This window comes from Pseudopipra pipra, chromosome Z, assembly GCF_036250125.1.
Source record: "Pseudopipra pipra isolate bDixPip1 chromosome Z, bDixPip1.hap1, whole genome shotgun sequence".
NCBI classification, from domain to species: Eukaryota; Metazoa; Chordata; class Aves; order Passeriformes; family Pipridae; genus Pseudopipra; species Pseudopipra pipra.
In genome coordinates this window covers 44,183,974-44,202,399 of record NC_087581.1, presented here as the reverse complement: position 1 = coordinate 44,202,399, position 18,426 = coordinate 44,183,974, and the positions used below count along the sequence as shown (strand labels likewise).

The 18,426-nt window shown below is 47.0% G+C and overlaps 1 protein-coding gene across 1 annotated transcript; it reads right to left on the bottom strand.

The window, feature by feature from the left end:
- Window positions 1–2,044: 2,044 nt before the first annotated feature.
- On the bottom strand, window positions 2,045–5,237 carry LOC135406801 (uncharacterized). The gene has a single exon (XM_064641239.1). It carries the CDS (start codon window positions 3,081–3,083, stop codon window positions 2,061–2,063), a length of 1,023 nt encoding a protein of 340 aa, XP_064497309.1. The 5' UTR covers window positions 3,084–5,237; the 3' UTR covers window positions 2,045–2,060.
- Between the last annotated feature and the right edge of the window lie 13,189 nt (window positions 5,238–18,426).

Here is an 18,426-nt window from a genome sequence, read left to right as displayed (position 1 = left end):
CCTTTTTCTTATTTAGAGAGATGCCTAGTACTGTTTAGTATAGAGAGAATGTGTCTCCATTTTATTCTGTTTTCATTTACAAGTGACCTGGAAACAAAATTCAACTGTAGTCTTTTCTGTAAGGTAATTTGGCTGTGTACATTTATCTCCATGCCATTGTTTTCTTCTTTCAGCTACCTTGTTGATGAGGATCTCTGGGTGGTGATGGAAAATGTGGATGAAGGCACTTTACAGGATGTTGTTTGGCTGAAGAATAGTGTTCTGGTTCTGGCCAGGACGGGGTTCCTTTTTCCAGTAGCAAGGACGGGGCATGATTAGGACCTGGATGTTATTTGACACCACCTCACGTCACTGCTGGGGCTGGGGGAAAGGGACTCTCTCTCTCTCTCTCTCTCTTTCTCTCTGTCTATTAGGGAGAAGAGATTCCTTCCAGTAAAGAAAACGTGGTGGACGGAGCAGTCCAGTATTTATTTATTTTGGGGGGATTTCCGTGTAAACAATAATGAAGTCACACCACCACTGAGTGTTGCTGTGCCAGACTTGTTTTTTGGAACTTCAGTACAAACTGGAGCCCACACTGACACTGCCAATGTGTTTTTCGCCATTCCTTAAGCAGCTGAGTGCAGGCCATGTTTGTCTTCACCTTGGGGGGCATCCAGTACGCCTGGAACCGACTGCCCTAGGGGTGGAAACACAGCCCCATTATTTGCCATGGACTGATCCAGACTGCTTTGGAAATGGGTGAGGATCCAAACACTTGCAATACATCAATGACATCATTGTGTGGGGCAACAGAGCAGAGGAAGTTTTGAGAAAAGGGAGAAGATAATACAAATCCTCCTGAAGGCCAGTTTTGCCATAAAACAAAGTAAGATCAAGGGACCTGCCCAGGAAATTCAGTTTTTAGGAGTAAAATGGAAAGATGGACATTGTCAGATTCCAGTGGACGTGGTCAACAAAATAGCAGCTATGTCACCACCAACCAGCAACAAGGAAACACAGGCTTTCCCAAGTGCTGTCGGCTTTTGGAGAATGCATATTCCAGAGTGCAGTCAGATTGTAAGCCCTCTCTGTCATGTGACATGGAAGAAGAATGATTTTAAGTGGCATCCTGAACAACAACAAGCTTTTGAACAAACTGAACAGGAGATTGTTCCTGCAGTAGTTGCACTGGTCAGGACAGAATAGGATGTAAAAAATGTGTTCTACACTGCAGCCGGGGAGAATGGTCCTTCTTGGAGTGTCTGACAAAAAGTGTTCAGGAAGACTCAGGAATGACACCTGGCATTCTGGAGTTGGGGAAACAGAGGATCGGAGGCCTGTTACACCCCAACTAAAAAAAGAGATCCTAGCAGCTTATGAACTGGTTCGAGCTGCTTCAGAAGTGATTTGCAACGAAGCACAGCTCCTCCTGGCACCCTGACTTCCAGTGCTAGGCTGGATGTCCAAAGAGAAAGTGCCTTCCACACACCATGCCACTGATGCCACATGGAGTAAGTTGATTTCTCTGATTAGATTGAAATTGGAAACCCCAATCACCTCAGGATCTTGGAAGTCAGCACCAACTATCCTAAAGGAGAAAATTATTATCTATAAATCTGTGCCAATCTGTTTGTTTGTAACAGGTAAAATTATGACTCAGGAAGAAGTTTTCAGTAGACCTTGCTCATCTGCGAGAATATTTACCCTCTGCAGGCTGCCCTGGTCAGCACCAGACAGTGGAGAGAAACCAGAGCAGAGCAAAAGTGTCCGTGGTTAAATAGAGAGGGGGGGGACTGGAGGCAAGCTGAGGGCATCGTCCCCTTGATAACACCAGTAGCCCCTGCTGCTCTTTCTGCCTTTGGCATCTGCTTCACTACAGGTGCACATCTGCAGCAGAAATTCCTGTGGGAGGAGGTACTGCTAACATGGCCCTGGGGCTGCAGGAGTCCATGGCTGTGCATTGCAGCACGTGGGTGCACCCGTGATGGGGCACGAAGAGATGGGGCACGAAGAGAAGGGGAAAGGCAATAAAAGGGAGAGAAAACAGCACCCAGAGACTGTGTGAGGGAAATAATAATTTATTTCCTTTTCCTTGAATAAAGAATTGCAAGAGCCCTGCCAGCACTGCCAGTGGGGCGGCCTCTTGCAGGGTTGCAGAGAGCCCTGGGAGCTGGGGGCCCTCCTATCTGGGGGGTGCTGGGATTCCCCGGGCAATCACTCCCTACCCTGGATGGGAGCGGAGGGGCTGTGGCTGCTGCCCTGGGCAGGAGGGAGGCCTCTGATGTAGCAGGTTCCTCCTCCATGTCAGAGCCTGCGAGGCTGCTGGCAGGAGTCCCCTTCCGGGAACTGCTGGAGCTGGAGCTGCTGAAGCTGGAGCTCCTGGAGTAGCTGTAGCTGCTGGAGCTGGAGCTGGCTGTGGCCACAGGGACATTGTTCTCATCTCTGACTGCACCAGAGCACATCAGTCTCTGGGCCTCCTCACTGCACTGCCCCACAATGATGTTGATGGCACTGTGGATCAGTGGTGCTGCATGTTCCTGGAGGAGAAGCTCCAGCACTTCAATCAAGACCTCTGCATTCAGCCCATAGACGCAGAGGCCATGCAGGATGGTGCTCTCTATGGTCTCTACCACCCACCACCAGCCCCGGTATATTCCCTCCAGCCTCTGGCGTAGCCAGGGCCGCACAGGGTCCAGGAGATGCTCTTGTTGACGGAAAAGTTCTGCCCAGTCCTCCGGCAGGATACTGCCTGAACCCTCCTGCTCTACTTGGGAGAGTGTCTCCTGTGGAGAAAATGAACGAGATGTCCCAGGGGGATGGGGGCTGTTCTCAGCCAGGGTGTCAGGAGCTCTCCCTGCCATGCTACTGCCATCTGGCAGCTCCTCAGGGGCTGTGATGGCTGTCTCCAGATAGTCTCCTTCTCCATAGTCAGAAAACCGGATGGTCTCTATTGTTTTTCTGCAGAGTGGGCATACTGGGTTTCTCTGAGCCCACCGCAGGATACAGCCCAGACAGAACTGGTGGTGACAGGGCAGAGCAGAAGCCACATCCTTCCAAGTGTCCTGGCAAATGGGGCAGTTGCTGTCTGTCTCCGTGGCCATTTTTGTGTCCTGCAGCACACTGGGGAGAGCTTAGGATCAGGAGCTGCTTGCCTTCACTGGTGCCACATGTCACAGGAGGAAGAAGCCATGGTCACTGGCTCTCCCAGGAAGGGGAGGAAGAAATGTCCAGGCCCTTCAAGAATGACATCCTTCCAGCTCCCTGAGCCCCGTCACCCACGCTACAGCCACCCCTGGGGGGCACGTTTTCCCACAGAGCCAATCTTCACTGCTGCCAGCACCTGCAGTGCCTGGCTGCCTTAACCAGGCAGGGCCAGGGAAACACTAGTTACACTGCTCCAGGTCTGCACCAATGTCTGCCAGTGGCAGGCACCAGTCCTCACTGGAGAAGCTTGGCTTGATCCTCTTGGACTCACAGTCTTGCTTAGTAGAAGTTCAGGCTGGAGCCAGATTGGTGAAGGCTCTGCCAATATCTGAATGTAAGCAGTGTCATAATGCATCTCCCCGTGATGTCACAGTCTACTGCTCGGTGACATCAGCCTCTGCCCCTGGGTGACAGTACAAAAGGCATTCAGACTCCCAGTCACCCCAACATAAGCAGAGAGGAAAGTGAGGTCACAATCTATCACTCGGTGAAGTCACAGTCCACAGGTCAGTGACATCAGCCTCTTCTTCCCAGTGTTGTCACAGCAGGCCTTCCATCCCTGCAGGCACATGGTGTCAGGAGAAAAAAGGAAATACCTTTTCTTGTTTTCAGCTTCTTCATTTCCATGTAGCTCTCCCTCAGCTACCTGTGTCACATGACTGTGGCTGTTTGTCTTGTCATGCCTTTAAAAGTCTTCCTGGGATCCAGTGACAGGACATGGGGAAGTGATTCAAAACTGCATCAGGAGTGGTTCAGACTTAACATGAGAAAACATTTCTTTAGTGAGAGGGTGGTCAAACACTGGAATAGGCTTTCTTGAGTGGTGGTCAATGCCCCAAGCCTATCAGTTCCAGAGGCATTTGAACAATGTCCTTAATGACTTACTTTAAATTTGGGTCATCCTTGAATGGGTCAGGCAGTTGTACTATATAGTTATTATTGGTCTCTTCTAAATGAAATGTTCTGTTGTATCCTGTTGTACATTATGGTACCCTACCCATCCAGCCACCATGGTATTTTCTCTCTCAGCTGCTGCTAATAGGATTTAGCCTGCAAAATGACAGTTCCCTCCGAAGGGCTTCCTGCTACTGTAACTGTGGGGCTTTAGGAGAACGTGAAGGCATAGGCTATAGGCAAAGAGGTGATATTTGAGTACAGGCCTCTTGTCCACATCTGCATCTTCCCAACTTCACTCTCCTTGGTTTTTGTCCTCTGTCATGTCTTGTCACACTCCTATGTACTTTGTCCGTCCCTTCTTGGCAGCCCTCCACACAGTGAGGCTGCCCTGATCATCAGCAGACAGTGAAAAGAAACCATATGCATTTCACAAACTGGGAAAAAAAGTTCTAGGTCTAAGGAAAGGAGGCTGAGCCAAGTGGTGGGATCTACCTACCTGTGGAGTAGATATTCACCCTTGACCAGATGCATGGTTTGCAGGTTTGGGGTGCAAAATGTATCCTTTGGGGAAAGAGAAAAGGGCACAGAAATTCATATTTTCAGCAGCTGAGAACTGGCAGTATTAAAATATGTAGCAGTTAATGGAAGGCATCTCCCTCATTTCAGGATTTTCCTCTACGTGGGAAGATGGAGTGAGTTCTGGCAGCTCGGAACACCTGACAGGGAGGAGCAGCTGAGGCAATGGAGCACTGCAGGAAAAAATGAAGGTAGGAGGGAATGGCTGGCAGCACCTGTACGTGCCAACATAATTTAGTTTTTGCTGCCTCTCAGGGAAGAAAAGAGACCTAGGGGCTGTAAGCTGGTGTTACTGAAGGGCAAGGGAAGAAAACCTGACCTATGAGGTTTGTCTTGCCACACAACTGGAGAAAGGAAACAAAATCACTTGAAATTTTGGCCTCGACCTTCAGTGATGTTTTGAATATTAGAATATCCATTTGGGGGAGAACAGAATGCATTTGCACAGTTCCATTATGTTTTTTTGTTCAACACACAGATCCTCTCATTTCCCCTTCTCTGGCCTTAAGTATTCAAGTTAACCATCTGCTTTGGAAATGTAGCTCAAATGTAACAGTTTCTGCTATTTTACTTAACTTTTCTTTGCTTGAGCTGAAAAATTCAGCTGTAATTTGCTTTATAGAATTCTTTGTCACTGTAGGACTGAAAAAAGACCACAGGAATTTCTCCCACCAAAAGATAATATGTAGAATAGTGTTATAAAGATTATTTGGCAATATTCATACGTGACTCTATAAAATCTTTAATTTAGAATAAATGTTACCTAACAGGCTTTCAGTTCAATTACAGCAGTTGCTTTTCAGCAGGCTAATTTTCCTGTAAGAGTAGACAAGGAAAGTAATCACTTACACATATGAGTTTTCCATATTTCCATATTCATGGTTTAGGAATGGTGTTCCCCAGTTTAGTGTTCACATTGAAAGACCCAAGACCACATGTCACTTGCTCGCTTCTCCACCACTACCCCTGCACAGGATGGAGATTTGGAGATGCAAGAAAGTAAAAATCGTGGGTTGAGATAAGAAAAATTTGCTAGAAACAGCAATGAAATAAGATGAACAGCAACAACAATACTAATAGCAGAGTGTACAAGACAGGTCAGAGATTCGCACACAATTGCTCAGCACATGGAACCTGTGGAACCTGGCACCACTCCACCACTGCAAATATTAACCCTGTCCTGGCTAGCTCCAGAACACATGACATGCCCTGAGGGTCCTGCTCTTGCTCAGGGTTAAAAACCCCCTGGGCATCTGCCCTGGCAAAAGGGACTTCAGGGCAAGCTCCCACTTACTAACATTCCTCCCCACACCATGTCCCTTTTTGCCTCCAGAAGGCTTTGCACAGAAAGAGCACTGGAAGTGTCACTCTTGGAACATGTGCAGCAAGGAAAAAGAAAGCTTTTGAGCAATCTGGGTCTCAGAGCATGTGCTCATGGAATAAGGCCCTCTTTCTAATAGGCACGATCCATAGTGGAGCACTCCAGCTTCAGGTACAGGGGTCTCTTCCAAACCAGGGACCTGCTGCCAGTGCACAAGGACACCAGGGACATTCACACCCTCACATGAACTTGCTGTGCTTTATTGGCAGAGCCAGGACTGCATTATGGCCAGCGCTCTCAGCTCAGCGGTAGTGGCGTCTGCGCCTCCTGCCACGGGAGAGACGCCGGCGATATCGGCGGGATCCAGCCCGACGTCTCTTCCGCATGCCACGGCGACGGGAGCGGCGGCGGCTCCGACTGCGGCTCCTGTAAGATCTCCGATAGTGGCAGGGCATGGTGGTTGTGGCTGAGGGCTGGGGCGGCTGCGTGGGTTTTATAGGGCTGCCAGGCAGGAGCCCTTTGTGACGCCAGCACATTCCAGAGCCGACACCATCAGCAAGGTCACAATGGCTGTGCCCAGGCAGTGTCTGGTGCACTCACTGGTACATGGGCATAGTGATGCAAGTGTCACCGAAAACTGGAAATAAAACTCCTGAACACCAATATAGTATTAAGAAGCAGCATTAACTTATTGCAGTGCTGGATGCATGGGGGGTGATTCATTCTAACATTCATGCTTGGCTCAAGATGATACATGTATTTACTAGCCAGGGATATATGTGTGCATTCTCTTTATCAAAAGACATTTTAATACACATTAGTTGCCACAGCGCCCAGAGTGTGGCCCTGACACGGGCCTAGCTCTACCAATAAAGATAATAATTTTATCTTTCGGACAGCAGGTGAATTGAAATCTGAGAATAGAGCAGTGCACTTCACCTCCCAACTGGAACTCTCCCCACCATTTCCCCTTTAGTAAGCTCCCAGACACATCCCCAAAGGAGGAAGGTGGCAGATGCTCTGCCCTACCAACAGCAACAGCAGACAGAACTTCACCTGTCAGACACACAGCTGGGAACGTTGGTGAAACAAGCTGAAAGTTTACAGTGGAAAAATAAACACCTCCCGTGATGCCAAAAGCACAGCCCAATTTATGCTCATTTCACCCGCTGGCAGATTTTCTTTCAGCAGTTTTCCTATGGAAGAACACGGAAAGTGTAAATACTCTTCTGTCAGCAATGAAAGATTTCTGGTCAGTTAAGGATCTAGTCCAGCTCCTATTCTCATCAGGATCAAAGTGAACTAGGATACCGTAGGAGACTCAGGAAAGAATAGTGGGCAGCTTAGCAGGTGGATGATGGTTTTGCAGCTCGCTCTTTGATGTTACAGGGGGAGTTCCTGAACTCTATTCCCAAAAATAGCCCCAGGAGAACTCCATGTGCACATCCCATGGGAGTCCACAGCCTTGTGTTCTCCTTGTTGCACAGTTCTGGGGCTTGCCTCTCTAGGGAAGAACCTGTGGCCTTGCCAATGTCTGATGTTTAATTCAAGGTGTCATGGCACACTGAGCTACAACCACTCCAGCTCTGTAAGTGGACACCTTTAGGCCATTTACTGTGGCAGTAAATCGTTTACGCTTATCTTGCATTCACCGTGTGCTTGGCATAAAATTGCACGTGTGCTTTATAGAATAGAGGCACATTAGAATGTTCTCTCGGAACACATTAATATCCAAATATTCTCCTTTTCCCATTAGAAAATACATAGCTATATTCTCCTATGGGCAACACCAGAGCTATAAGGATGACTTCAATGCAGAGTATGGGAAATACCAGAAGTTGCTGGCTCAGATGGACAATATGGCCAAGAAATTCAGGACTTTTGATGAACAACAGAAGTTTGTGACTCAGGGATCTTCAGCATATCAGGTAAAGAAGGATAAAACTGAGAAGAAGACCCTGGCGAGCTGACGGGGTGCTGATACCCAGATGGGGGAGAAGACAGGAAGTGCCTGGAAACTAGTGGCCATAATCCCAAAACTGCATGCACAGCATGCACTCATGGAATAGGGCCCCGTTTCCGAGAGGCCCGACTCACAGTGGAGCACTCCAGAGGGGGGCCCAGGGGGCTCTCATGAACCACGGAAAGCCCAGGTGAGCAGAGAGACACGGGCCCCAGGCGCACCCCGAGCGAGTCGCTGCCGGCGCAGAGGGACACCAGGGACATTGACACCCTAATCTCAATGGGAGCTTGCTGTGCTTTATTGGCAGAGCCAGGCCCGCGTCAGGGCCGCGCTCTGGGCGCTCTGGCTCTGTAAGGCCGAGGCCCTGAGCTCGGCTCAGCGGCGTCTGCGCCTCCTGCCGCCTCGGCGGCGACGGCGAGTCCGGCGTCTCCTCCGCACGCCTCGGCGACGGGAGCGGCGGCGGCTCCGGCTGCGGCTGCGGCTGCGACCCCTGCGCGACCTCCGCCGGTAGCGGGCCATGGTGGTTGTGGCCAAGGGTTGGGGCGGCTGCCTGGCTTTTATAGGGCTGCCAGGCAGGAGCCCTTTGTGACACCCACCAGCGCTTTCCAGAGCCAACATCACCAGCGAGATCACAATGCCCGCACGGCCACGCCCGGCCCCTGCAGAATCCATGGCTATGGACAGCCTTGGCCTACAGCATGTGGGCGGCTGCCCTGGGGCTGCCATGGCCTTCTGGGCTAAAGGGCTTAGAGGAACTCACAGCTAGTGGCACCCTGAGAGCTCTGTCACCACCTCTGTAACGTGCCAAAACGGCCCAGCCCAGTTTGCTCAGGAACATCCCGCGCAGCTCACAGAACCGAGGCGAAACCGATGCCTTGTGTGGGAGACCACGATGAAGGGTCGAGCAAAGTCCAAATGCTCAGCAACCCCCCTGGGGTGCCTAAAGACCCCCAAGAAGACCCTCTGAGACTCTCTGTGTAGACCCCAGCAGCTAATGCATATTAAGATGACTTCTGAGGAATGGAATGCATAGGTATATGCCTGCTACTGAATACATGTACATCTTGAGCCAAGCATGAATGTTAGGCTGAGTCAGACCCCTCAATCCATGCATCCCTCCATGACATGGAATTCTAAACTCTCCAGAAATGTTTGCATGCCCTACTTTTCTTTTCACCTTTCCTGTTTAGTGTAGCCCCAGTTCCTCTGATGGAGAGGATGTCAGTACCTGCACAACAAGCTGTCTCACATTAAGAGACTAATACAGGAATTTGACAAACAGCAAGAGGGCTCCTAGCAGCAGTTTTCTGCTTCTGCCAATACATATCTATGAACTTGGCTTATTTTTTGAAACTGAAGATTACTTACCCTAGGATTCTTTATCTTAGTGTTGAACAGTTGCTAATTTATTTAAAACTGCAGATAATTTTCTGTAAGATTATATGTTAGTATTAAACAGTATCTTGTTTATTTAAAACCCAAGATCCAGTTCCTTTAATAGTATATAAGATAGTATTTCACATTTTCATTAAAGAAGTTTCAGTATTGTTAACTCCTTGTGGTGGTGGTGTTGCTTATATCACATTTGAAGCTGCTTTTTTCTGGTCCATCCTTTTTTTCAAGACTCAGGCTGTCCATTGAAAGCATTTTTTCCTTAGATGGTTGAGATCCAATACCTCTGCTAAAAAGTTGTCCATAATTTAGTAAAATATTGTAGCAAATTGTAATACTTTAGAATAAGTACAAGCCTGTTTTCTGACCTTTCCGGTTAATGCAAACTCTTGGCCTTATGTGGTAGAAATTTGGGCAAACTCCCCAAAAATCACCGTGTTGTGAAGGCTTAAAGAGACGTCATTTGGGCTGCTCTGCACTGTCAGTTGAAGCAGCTCACAGGTCTGCTTTAAAGTCTTGGGTTCCCCTTGTCAGTGAGCCAAGTAATATCCAGATCCTTTGGAAGTGATTTGTCAAACACATAGACACGTGTTAAGGCAAAGTACTTCAACAGGTTTTATACACAAGTTGGGTTAAAGTGTCACAGTAGAAACTTTACCCATTTGTTAGCTTTGTTAAAAATAGTCTGTCACAACCAGTCTTTCTAGAGCCACAAATGTTGATTCCTGCACAGATCTGTGGTGACTCTGAAGTCTAATTCTTTCCCTGAGTTTACTACCATTTATTTCTTTAACTCATGGGGGAGAGGTGTGTCCTAAGCTTCTTTTGGGGAAGGATATGAAATTGACTGAGGGAGGGCAGTAATTGGGAACATTAAAACAGGGCTGTGGATCCACCTTTCTTCCTTGGAGAGTAGTTTAAAAACAACTTCCTCAATTGTCTCCCTGCAAACTGTGTCAAGCCCCTGTATGTGACACTTCCTGGGGTGTTTTGTGATTGAACACCTGAGCTGTTGTTGCCCTTCTGTTCTCCATCAACTGAAGTCCAATAAAACGTTAACTCTTAAATACTGAGACTTTGGTCTCTTTTTGGCTGGAGGCAGGGGGTGCTCCTACCCCTCTGCAAGGAAGCATCAGAACAAAGGCTGCTGTGGGGAGCGAGGGGTGAATTCTGCTGCAGTGATGCCTCCTCTCGCCCTGACGTTCTGTCCTGCTGCTGATTTTCAGAGCCTGCAACATGCTTCTGTCCAGAGCAGGCAGAGAGAGGTTTTATAAGCAGAGATCCTTATTCTGGGTCCTATTTCGCTGTGCCTGTAAGCTTTCTTTAGGATGGGGAATGTCCACATCCTTATGAGGCCTGCGTGTTTCAGGCTGTCATTTCGGTCCAGATGCCTAAAAAAGAAAACAGAAATAAAATAATATCCTATACCAAAGCCACCTAAATCAGAAAAGTCTTCTAAAGTTTATAATGAAAAAGTCACCAATCTAGCAAGTTAGAGTTGCTGGAAAACTGCTTTACGTCCTTGTTAAGAATGATTGTATGAGCTCAGAAGGCTCTGCATGGCTTGGATCTAACCCTGCATAGTTATAGCTGGGGAACAAAGGAAGACCATCCCTGAAGACCAGAAGCTGCCTTTTTTTTTTTTTTTTTTTTTTACACAGCAGTGGGGCTATGGCAGAGTTTTCTCTATGGAACGAGGCATGTTTTCATCATCCCATGAGCGACCACAGGATGTCGTCATTTGTGTCCCCAAACAGAAGTTCTTTTCTTTATCAAGTGCTTGCCCAAAGGAAACTACAGCTTCCTACTATTTGGAAAATCCAGGTACTGAGAGCTGCATAAATAGCCAGGAGACAGAGGAGCTAATTATGAGAGTGCACTGAACAAATCTCAGTGAGGCCTCTCAACTTGGTGAAGGTCTCAGCCTATTTTAACCCCTTTGCCTGGAGCGCTGGTTCCTTCTCGTTTCTCCATTGGCTGAGATCCTCAGGTGGTTACGGACTTCCTGACACACCTACTATATGTCCCTCATTATATGCTTCTTAGGTAGCTCTGAAGGTCACTGAAGGACAAACTACACATTTTTCAAGATGGAGGTTACAGCACAATTCAAAATGGAGGACATCACTATGTATTCCTTGCTGCTGATTGTCCCTTGTTTCTGGACAATCTGCACCTCTGTGTGACTGACAACTGAACAACTAGGAACTTGTTACTGCTAAGCCAACTGCGACTACACTACAAACTTTGCAAGAACACCCACTTATTCCTAAAAAGCTGTATTCAAAAAGAGGCAAGTCTGCGCCATATTAGATCTCAGCAAACTTAGCTGCTACTTATAGATTTATACAAAAAAAGCCTTGCTACCTCCTTTTGAAGTGAGCAAGACTTTTCATGGTATAGTGCTGCTAACAGGACCCTTTTGGAATGAAAACCTGTGTTGCAGTATAAATTCTTTATGACGCAGCAGAGATAAGAAACGATCTTAGCCAGAAACCATGAGATTTAAACAAAGACAAGGAAAGTCTGTTTACATCCATTCCCTGAAATTCTTACATTATCTTTTAATTAAGCAGACTTGTAGGCTCCATAGGTAAATCCCTTTATCACTTTGTTTGCCCTATCTGCCTTTTGATTGTGATAAAGAAATATCTGTTTATCTGTGTGAAGAAAAATATCTCCCTGTGTTTCCTGGATCTTTAACCCCAGCTATGAATGGAATGTTTGTCCCTCTTTCCCAAAACCCTATATATACCAAAGTTGTGATGAATAAAGCATTCAATTTTGTACACGCAAACTGGATCGTTGCTTCCTTAAACCGTCACAAATGGCTCCTGAAAACAGCAGCATGAATCCTTGAGGGGAATAGAGGCAAGGACGGAGAAGAGGTCCTGCTCCGGTGACAGGTCGCAATCGAACGGAACGAAAAGCGCGCTAAACCAGTTCCTCTCTGCTGGACAGAAGGTAAACGCGATTGCGGAATAGGGCGAGGTTTGAATGCTCGGAGGCCAAACAGAGAGCTTCCTGCGATCCAAACAAAAAGGCTGCTTTAAGCACCTAGGGGCCAAAAATAGCTTCGAAACAAAAACGACGGGCAAATAACTGCCCCGAACAAAAGACTGCTTAGGAAATGGGATCTAAGATGTCCTCAGAGAAAAAGACAGTTTACGAACTGATGAAGTGCCTCCTTAAACAACACGGGCTCGAATTAGATGACTTTTCCTTGCAAAACTTACTGCTGTAGGACGCAGCGCCACTGCAAGTGGGAAGAGAGCGCCAAAATAGCGGTAGCTCCACGGCACCGCTACTGCCGGAGGCGCCGCCCCTTAAGTCCCTACGGCCGCGGCCGCCGCCGCTTACTACCGCTGCCAGCAGCAGCAGCCGCTGCCGGGGGGGGCTGGCCGCCGCCCGTCTCGCCTTCCAGTTTCCAGCTCTGCCGTCGCCGCCAACCCGCGCATGGTCGGGGTGCGAGCGAACGCCAGCGAGCTGCCGCGCTGCCTCAGCAAGTTCCTGTGTGGCCGCCTGCTACCGCTGCCAATGGCGACCGCTGCCCAGCGGGGGCTGCTCGCCGCCTGCCTCGCCGACCTACAGTTTCCAGCCTCTCCGCCGCGGCGGAACCCGAGCCGGCCCGCGACCCCCCGCCTCTCTGAGTCGCCTGTCCCCGACAAGCGCCCAGCCCGTCGAACTCGTTCTCCGATCGGAAGAGCTGCCTGACCGCCTCCCTCAGCGATTCCGAGCCGCCCAGCCTGGAGGACTCAGACTGCCGCCAGCCGGCTCTTCCATCTCCGACAATTGAGGGGGGATGGGGAACCAGCCGTGGGGGGGGGGTCCCACGTCGACCCTGCACGTAAGTGATCGAGAGAAGAAAGCGATCTCTCTCTCTCATTACTCCTTCTAATATGTTGTGGGTAACTTAAAACCAAAGTTTTACTTAAACTGGTATACAGAAAGTTTTAGGGAGTTTCCTGTGGAACGGGTCTTTGTGCTGAAGTTTTAGCGAAGTGCCTTGTTCTTGGTTGTGTTTAGCTCCTGTAAGAACCTTTTGCCAAAATATCGTATTCAGCAAAAAAAAAGAGAGTTTTGGCAAAAAGAAAACGAACTCCTGACAAAAACAGTCTGCCAGGAGGGAAAAAAAAAAAAAAGTTAAAAATCCTCTTGCTAAAAGTCTGCCTTTGCAAAGGAAGAGATAAGGTGTGTTCACACACAAGAGATCGGCTTAGTAACCGGGCGGGAGGTTTAAATCTTTCCGGCCAGAGAAAACTGTATAGCCTGACGCAGGAAGATTTAAACGGCCGGTTTCTCGGAGCTGGGGGGAAGTGGATTCTCTCGTCTTCTGTCTCGTCCGTTCTGGGATGGGGAAAAAGTAAAACCTTACTGCTTTATAAAAACTGTGACTTTGCTACTTTGTGGTTGGGGAAAAAAAGTTCTCTTGTCTAGCAGTCGGGGGGGGGGGGGGGGGGGGGACATAGAAAATCCAAACCTCTCTCTGGCTTTGAATTTTCCTGCTTACAAGATAGGGGGAGGGAGGCACTGCAAACTGAAACCCCTTCTATCACTCAGTTCCCTTATCAGTTGACTGCTTCTAACAAACCCTTTGGCGGGGGGGGGGGGGGGCGGGGGGGCGGGTAAAGGAGCAACAGGCAAACCCCAAAACCTCTTGGGAAAGCAAAAAAAAAGGCTACTTTTCTCAACGAAAGCTAAGAAACCAATTAAAGATAAACGTACTGCCTAAAAAGCAAAGATTCTCTAGGGAATAAATAAGCTGAGTTCCCTTTTGTTGTCTCAAGCCCTTAAAGCTGCCTTTACGCTGTCATCTGCTAAGATCAGTATGATGCCCTGACTCCTATAATTAAAAATCAGAGATGAAATTGCAAATCATTGTATAAATTTATATTGTTATTAACTAGGAATGTTTAAGTTTTGTCTCGTCAAAACCAGAATACTGGCCTGAATAAGCAATGGCGAACCACTTAAGTAAAAATGGAAAGAACTGTTATCGTGATTCCTGTGATATCTACAAATGAGAACTCCGAAAAATGAAGCCAAATGAAGAACCATACTGAACAGTGAAGTCAAAGAAAGCAACAACAAGAATCAGAGACTGTAAAATAAAATCACTAAATGCCTTGCCTTCTGTTTGCAGTATAGAATCTTCTAGTGTAACAATGTAATATTAAGTTTTGTTGTTAAAATAATATTTGTTTTCTAATTGTTTCAGATAATTCGTATGAGGACTCATACAAGATTTCATGTGAATCGAATCTGGTTATACTAAGAAAACTCACGGTATCTTTTTTTTAAAAAACATCAATAAGTTGCCATTTTAAATATGTATTTGCCTCATTATTCTCACTTTGACGCTCACCATACACCACTGACAGACTGCAGAGATACAAAAGGACTAGGAAGTTGTAAACAAGACCTCATAGGTGTGAGTACTATAGAAAGCACATTTGTTTCACCAATGCTTAGGTTGCATCTAGTCCCTGAAATCAAGAACATAGATGCCTGATTTTTATGACCTTTGTTATGTCTCTCTATGTCCTTACCACAATGTAAGTATGATCACCTGTGCTTGTGTTAAAAGCCAGTCTGTTTTCTTCACTTTCAGATTTCTGAACCTTAATTTTACGGGGTTTAATTTTGATCGCCTAATTTGGCTTGAGAAGTACATGGATGCCAGTTATAGGAACTACAAAGGTGACAAGCTATTACATACAGATTTGATTTGAAGTGTTTTCTGGTTAGTTCAATGGAAACAGGTTTAACAGAGTTTTTACGGATTAAGGTGGACAGTAAGACTTTCATATATTTTTTTAAAACTGACTATAAAGATATGCAGAATGCTTTTACATTGATATGATTCCTTCATATGTCTTTATAATGCCAAGCTTTGTGGCCCAAATTATTCTGACATGTAATGCCTTCGTATAATTATACTTTCCATGTAAGAGGGGCACATGAGTGTAGGAAGCAAGAAGCAATGGTAAAATGGTTAAAATTAGTTCCAATATTTTGTTGACATATTTGGCTTTGTGATTACTGTAAGTGGCATAAAGCTGAACATTTTTGAAACATTTTTTCAGGTATATAAAGAGCTGTACATTGTCTGGAAAAAGAGGCCTTCTTGCTAAATTAATTTTTACTTGTGGTGTTAAAAGTAAGGCTGAAGTGTTTCTTGTTAAATCCATTTAAGAATACTTTTGCTTCTAAGATGCAGCTATAGATTTTTGTTATTAGCTCATTCTGAATTGATACATCAAAGCATTGATAAGTTAAAGAAACTTTCAGCTCAACTTAAAGAAGATAATAATCAAGGCTTAGATGGCATATTTAGTTCGCTTAATATGTTTAGTATAGTACCCTAGTTAGAGAAAGCATTTATAGTAATATTAATGGACCTGTTTGTATTTTTTTGTATTATGCTTTGTATTCTCTTTTTATTATCTTGTATACAACATGTGGTTAATTGCAGTTTTGTGGAAAGCCTCAATCTCGCAGCTTGAGAACAAAAAGGGGGAGATGTTGGAGTATAAATTCTTTATGACACAGAAATCTTAGCCAGAAACCATGGGATTTAAACAAAGACAAGGAAAGTCTGTTTACATCCACTCCTTGAAATTCTTACATTATCTTTTAATTAAGCAAACTTGTAGGCTTCATAGGTAAATCCCTTTATCACTTTGTTTGCCCTATCTGCCTTTTGATTATGATAAAGAAATATCTGTTTATCTGTGTGAAGAAAAATATCTCCCTGTGTTTCCTGGACCTTTAACCCCAGCTATGAATGGAATGTTTGTCCCTCTTTCCCAAAACCCTAAATATACCAAAGTTGTGATGAATAAAGCATTCAATTTTGTACACGCAAACTGGATTTTTGCTTTATTAAACCATCCCAAACCTAGACCTTGAGGTAGTTCGCAACTCATACAGGAAACCTACTCCAAGATAGTCTCCTTAAATATTGCCAAAGCAAAGGAGAAAACTTTTTCACCTTTTATGGTCGAAGGAGCTTTTGGAACTTTATAATCAGCTTGAAGTATAAATGGACTACTTCAATTTGAATGGAAGAACATGGCTCTCATTAAATTGTATACGTCTTCAGGGTATAAAAACCTGCCATTGCCTTCCGCAAACAAAGCAAGAAACCTAACAGATTCAAGGACTCAGTTCTGAAAACTCAGTGTAGGATCAACCCAAACTGTACACATGTGGAATTTTACTCGCTTTACGAGGATCCAAACCACTTTTTTCCTACATAAGGACAAAATATTCCTACTTTACAAATGAAATGCATGCATAATTCAATCACAGCCTACAGGGACAGGGAGCAGTAAAAGGAATGAGGGATATATGACAGTGACTCGGCTTAATGTTTGTGCTTCTCTCAAGATGATACACGTATTTCTTAGCCAGGGATATATGAATGCATTCTCTTTATCAAAAGACATTGTAATACGCATTAGTTGCTGGGGTCTACACAGAGAGTCTCAGAGGGTCTTCTTGGGGGTCTTTAGGCACCCCAGGGGGGTTGCTGAGCGTTTGGACTTTGCTCAACCCTTCATCGTGGTCTCCCACACAAGGCATCGGTTTCGCCTCGGTTCTGTGAGCTGCGCGGGATGTTCCTGAGCAAACTGGGCTGGGCCGTTTTGGCACGTTACAGAGGTGGTGACAGAGCTCTCAGGGTGCCACTAGCTGTGAGTTCCTCTAAGCCCTTTAGCCCAGAAGGCCATGGCAGCCCCAGGGCAGCCGCCCACATGCTGTAGGCCAAGGCTGTCCATAGCCATGGATTCTGCAGGGGCCGGGCGTGGCCGTGCGGGCATTGTGATCTCGCTGGTGATGTTGGCTCTGGAAAGCGCTGGTGGGTGTCACAAAGGGCTCCTGCCTGGCAGCCCTATAAAAGCCAGGCAGCCGCCCCAACCCTTGGCCACAACCACCATGGCCCGCTACCGGCGGAGGTCACGCAGGGGTCGCAGCCGCAGCCGCAGCCGGAGCCGCCGCCGCTCCCGTCGCCGAGGCGTGCGGAGGAGACGCCGGACTCGCCGTCGCCGCCGAGGCGGCAGGAGGCGCAGACGCCGCTGAGCCGAGCTCAGGGCCTCGGCCTTACAGAGCCAGAGCACCCAGAGCGCGGCCCTGACGCGGGCCTGGCTCTGCCAATAAAGCACAGCAAGCTCCCATTGAGATTAGGGTGTCAATGTCCCTGGTGTCCCTCTGCGCCGGCAGCGACTCGCTCGGGGTGCGCCTGGGGCCCGCGTCTCTCTGCTCACCTGGGCTTTCCGTGGTTCATGAGAGCCCCCTGGGCCCCCCTCTGGAGTGCTCCACTGTGAGTCGGGCCTCTCGGAAACGGGGCCCTATTCCATGAGTGCATGCTGTGCATGCAGTTTTGGGATTATGGCCACTAGTTTCCAGGCACTTCCTGTCTTCTCCCCCATCTGGGTATCAGCACCCCCTCAGCTCGCCAGGGTCTTCTTCTCAGTTTTATCCTTCTTTACCTGATATGCTGAAGATCCCTGAGTCACAAACTTCTGTTGTTCATCAAAAGTCCTGAATTTCTTGGCCATATTGTCCATCTGAGCCAGCAACTTCTGGTATTTCCCATACTCTGCACTGAAGTCATCCTTATAGCTCTGGTGTTGCCCATAGGAGAATATAGCTATGTATTTTCTAATGGGAAAAGGAGAATATTTGGATATTAATGTGTTCCGAGAGAACATTCTAATGTGCCTCTATTCTATAAAGCACATGTGCAATTTTATACCAAGCACACGGTGAATGCAAGATAAGCGTAAACGATTTACTGCCACAGTAAATGGCCTGAAGGTGTCCACTTACAGAGCTGGAGCGGTTGTAGCTCAGTGTGCCATGACACCTTGAATTAAACATCAGACATTGGCAAGGCCACAGGTTCTTCCCTAGAGAGGCAAGCCCCAGAACTGTGCAACAAGGAGAACACAAGGCTGTGGACTCCCATGGGATGTGCACATGGAGTTCTCCTGGGGCTATTTTTGGGAATAGAGTTCAGGAACTCCCCCTGTAACATCAAAGAGCGAGCTGCAAAACCATCATCCACCTGCTAAGCTGCCCACTATTC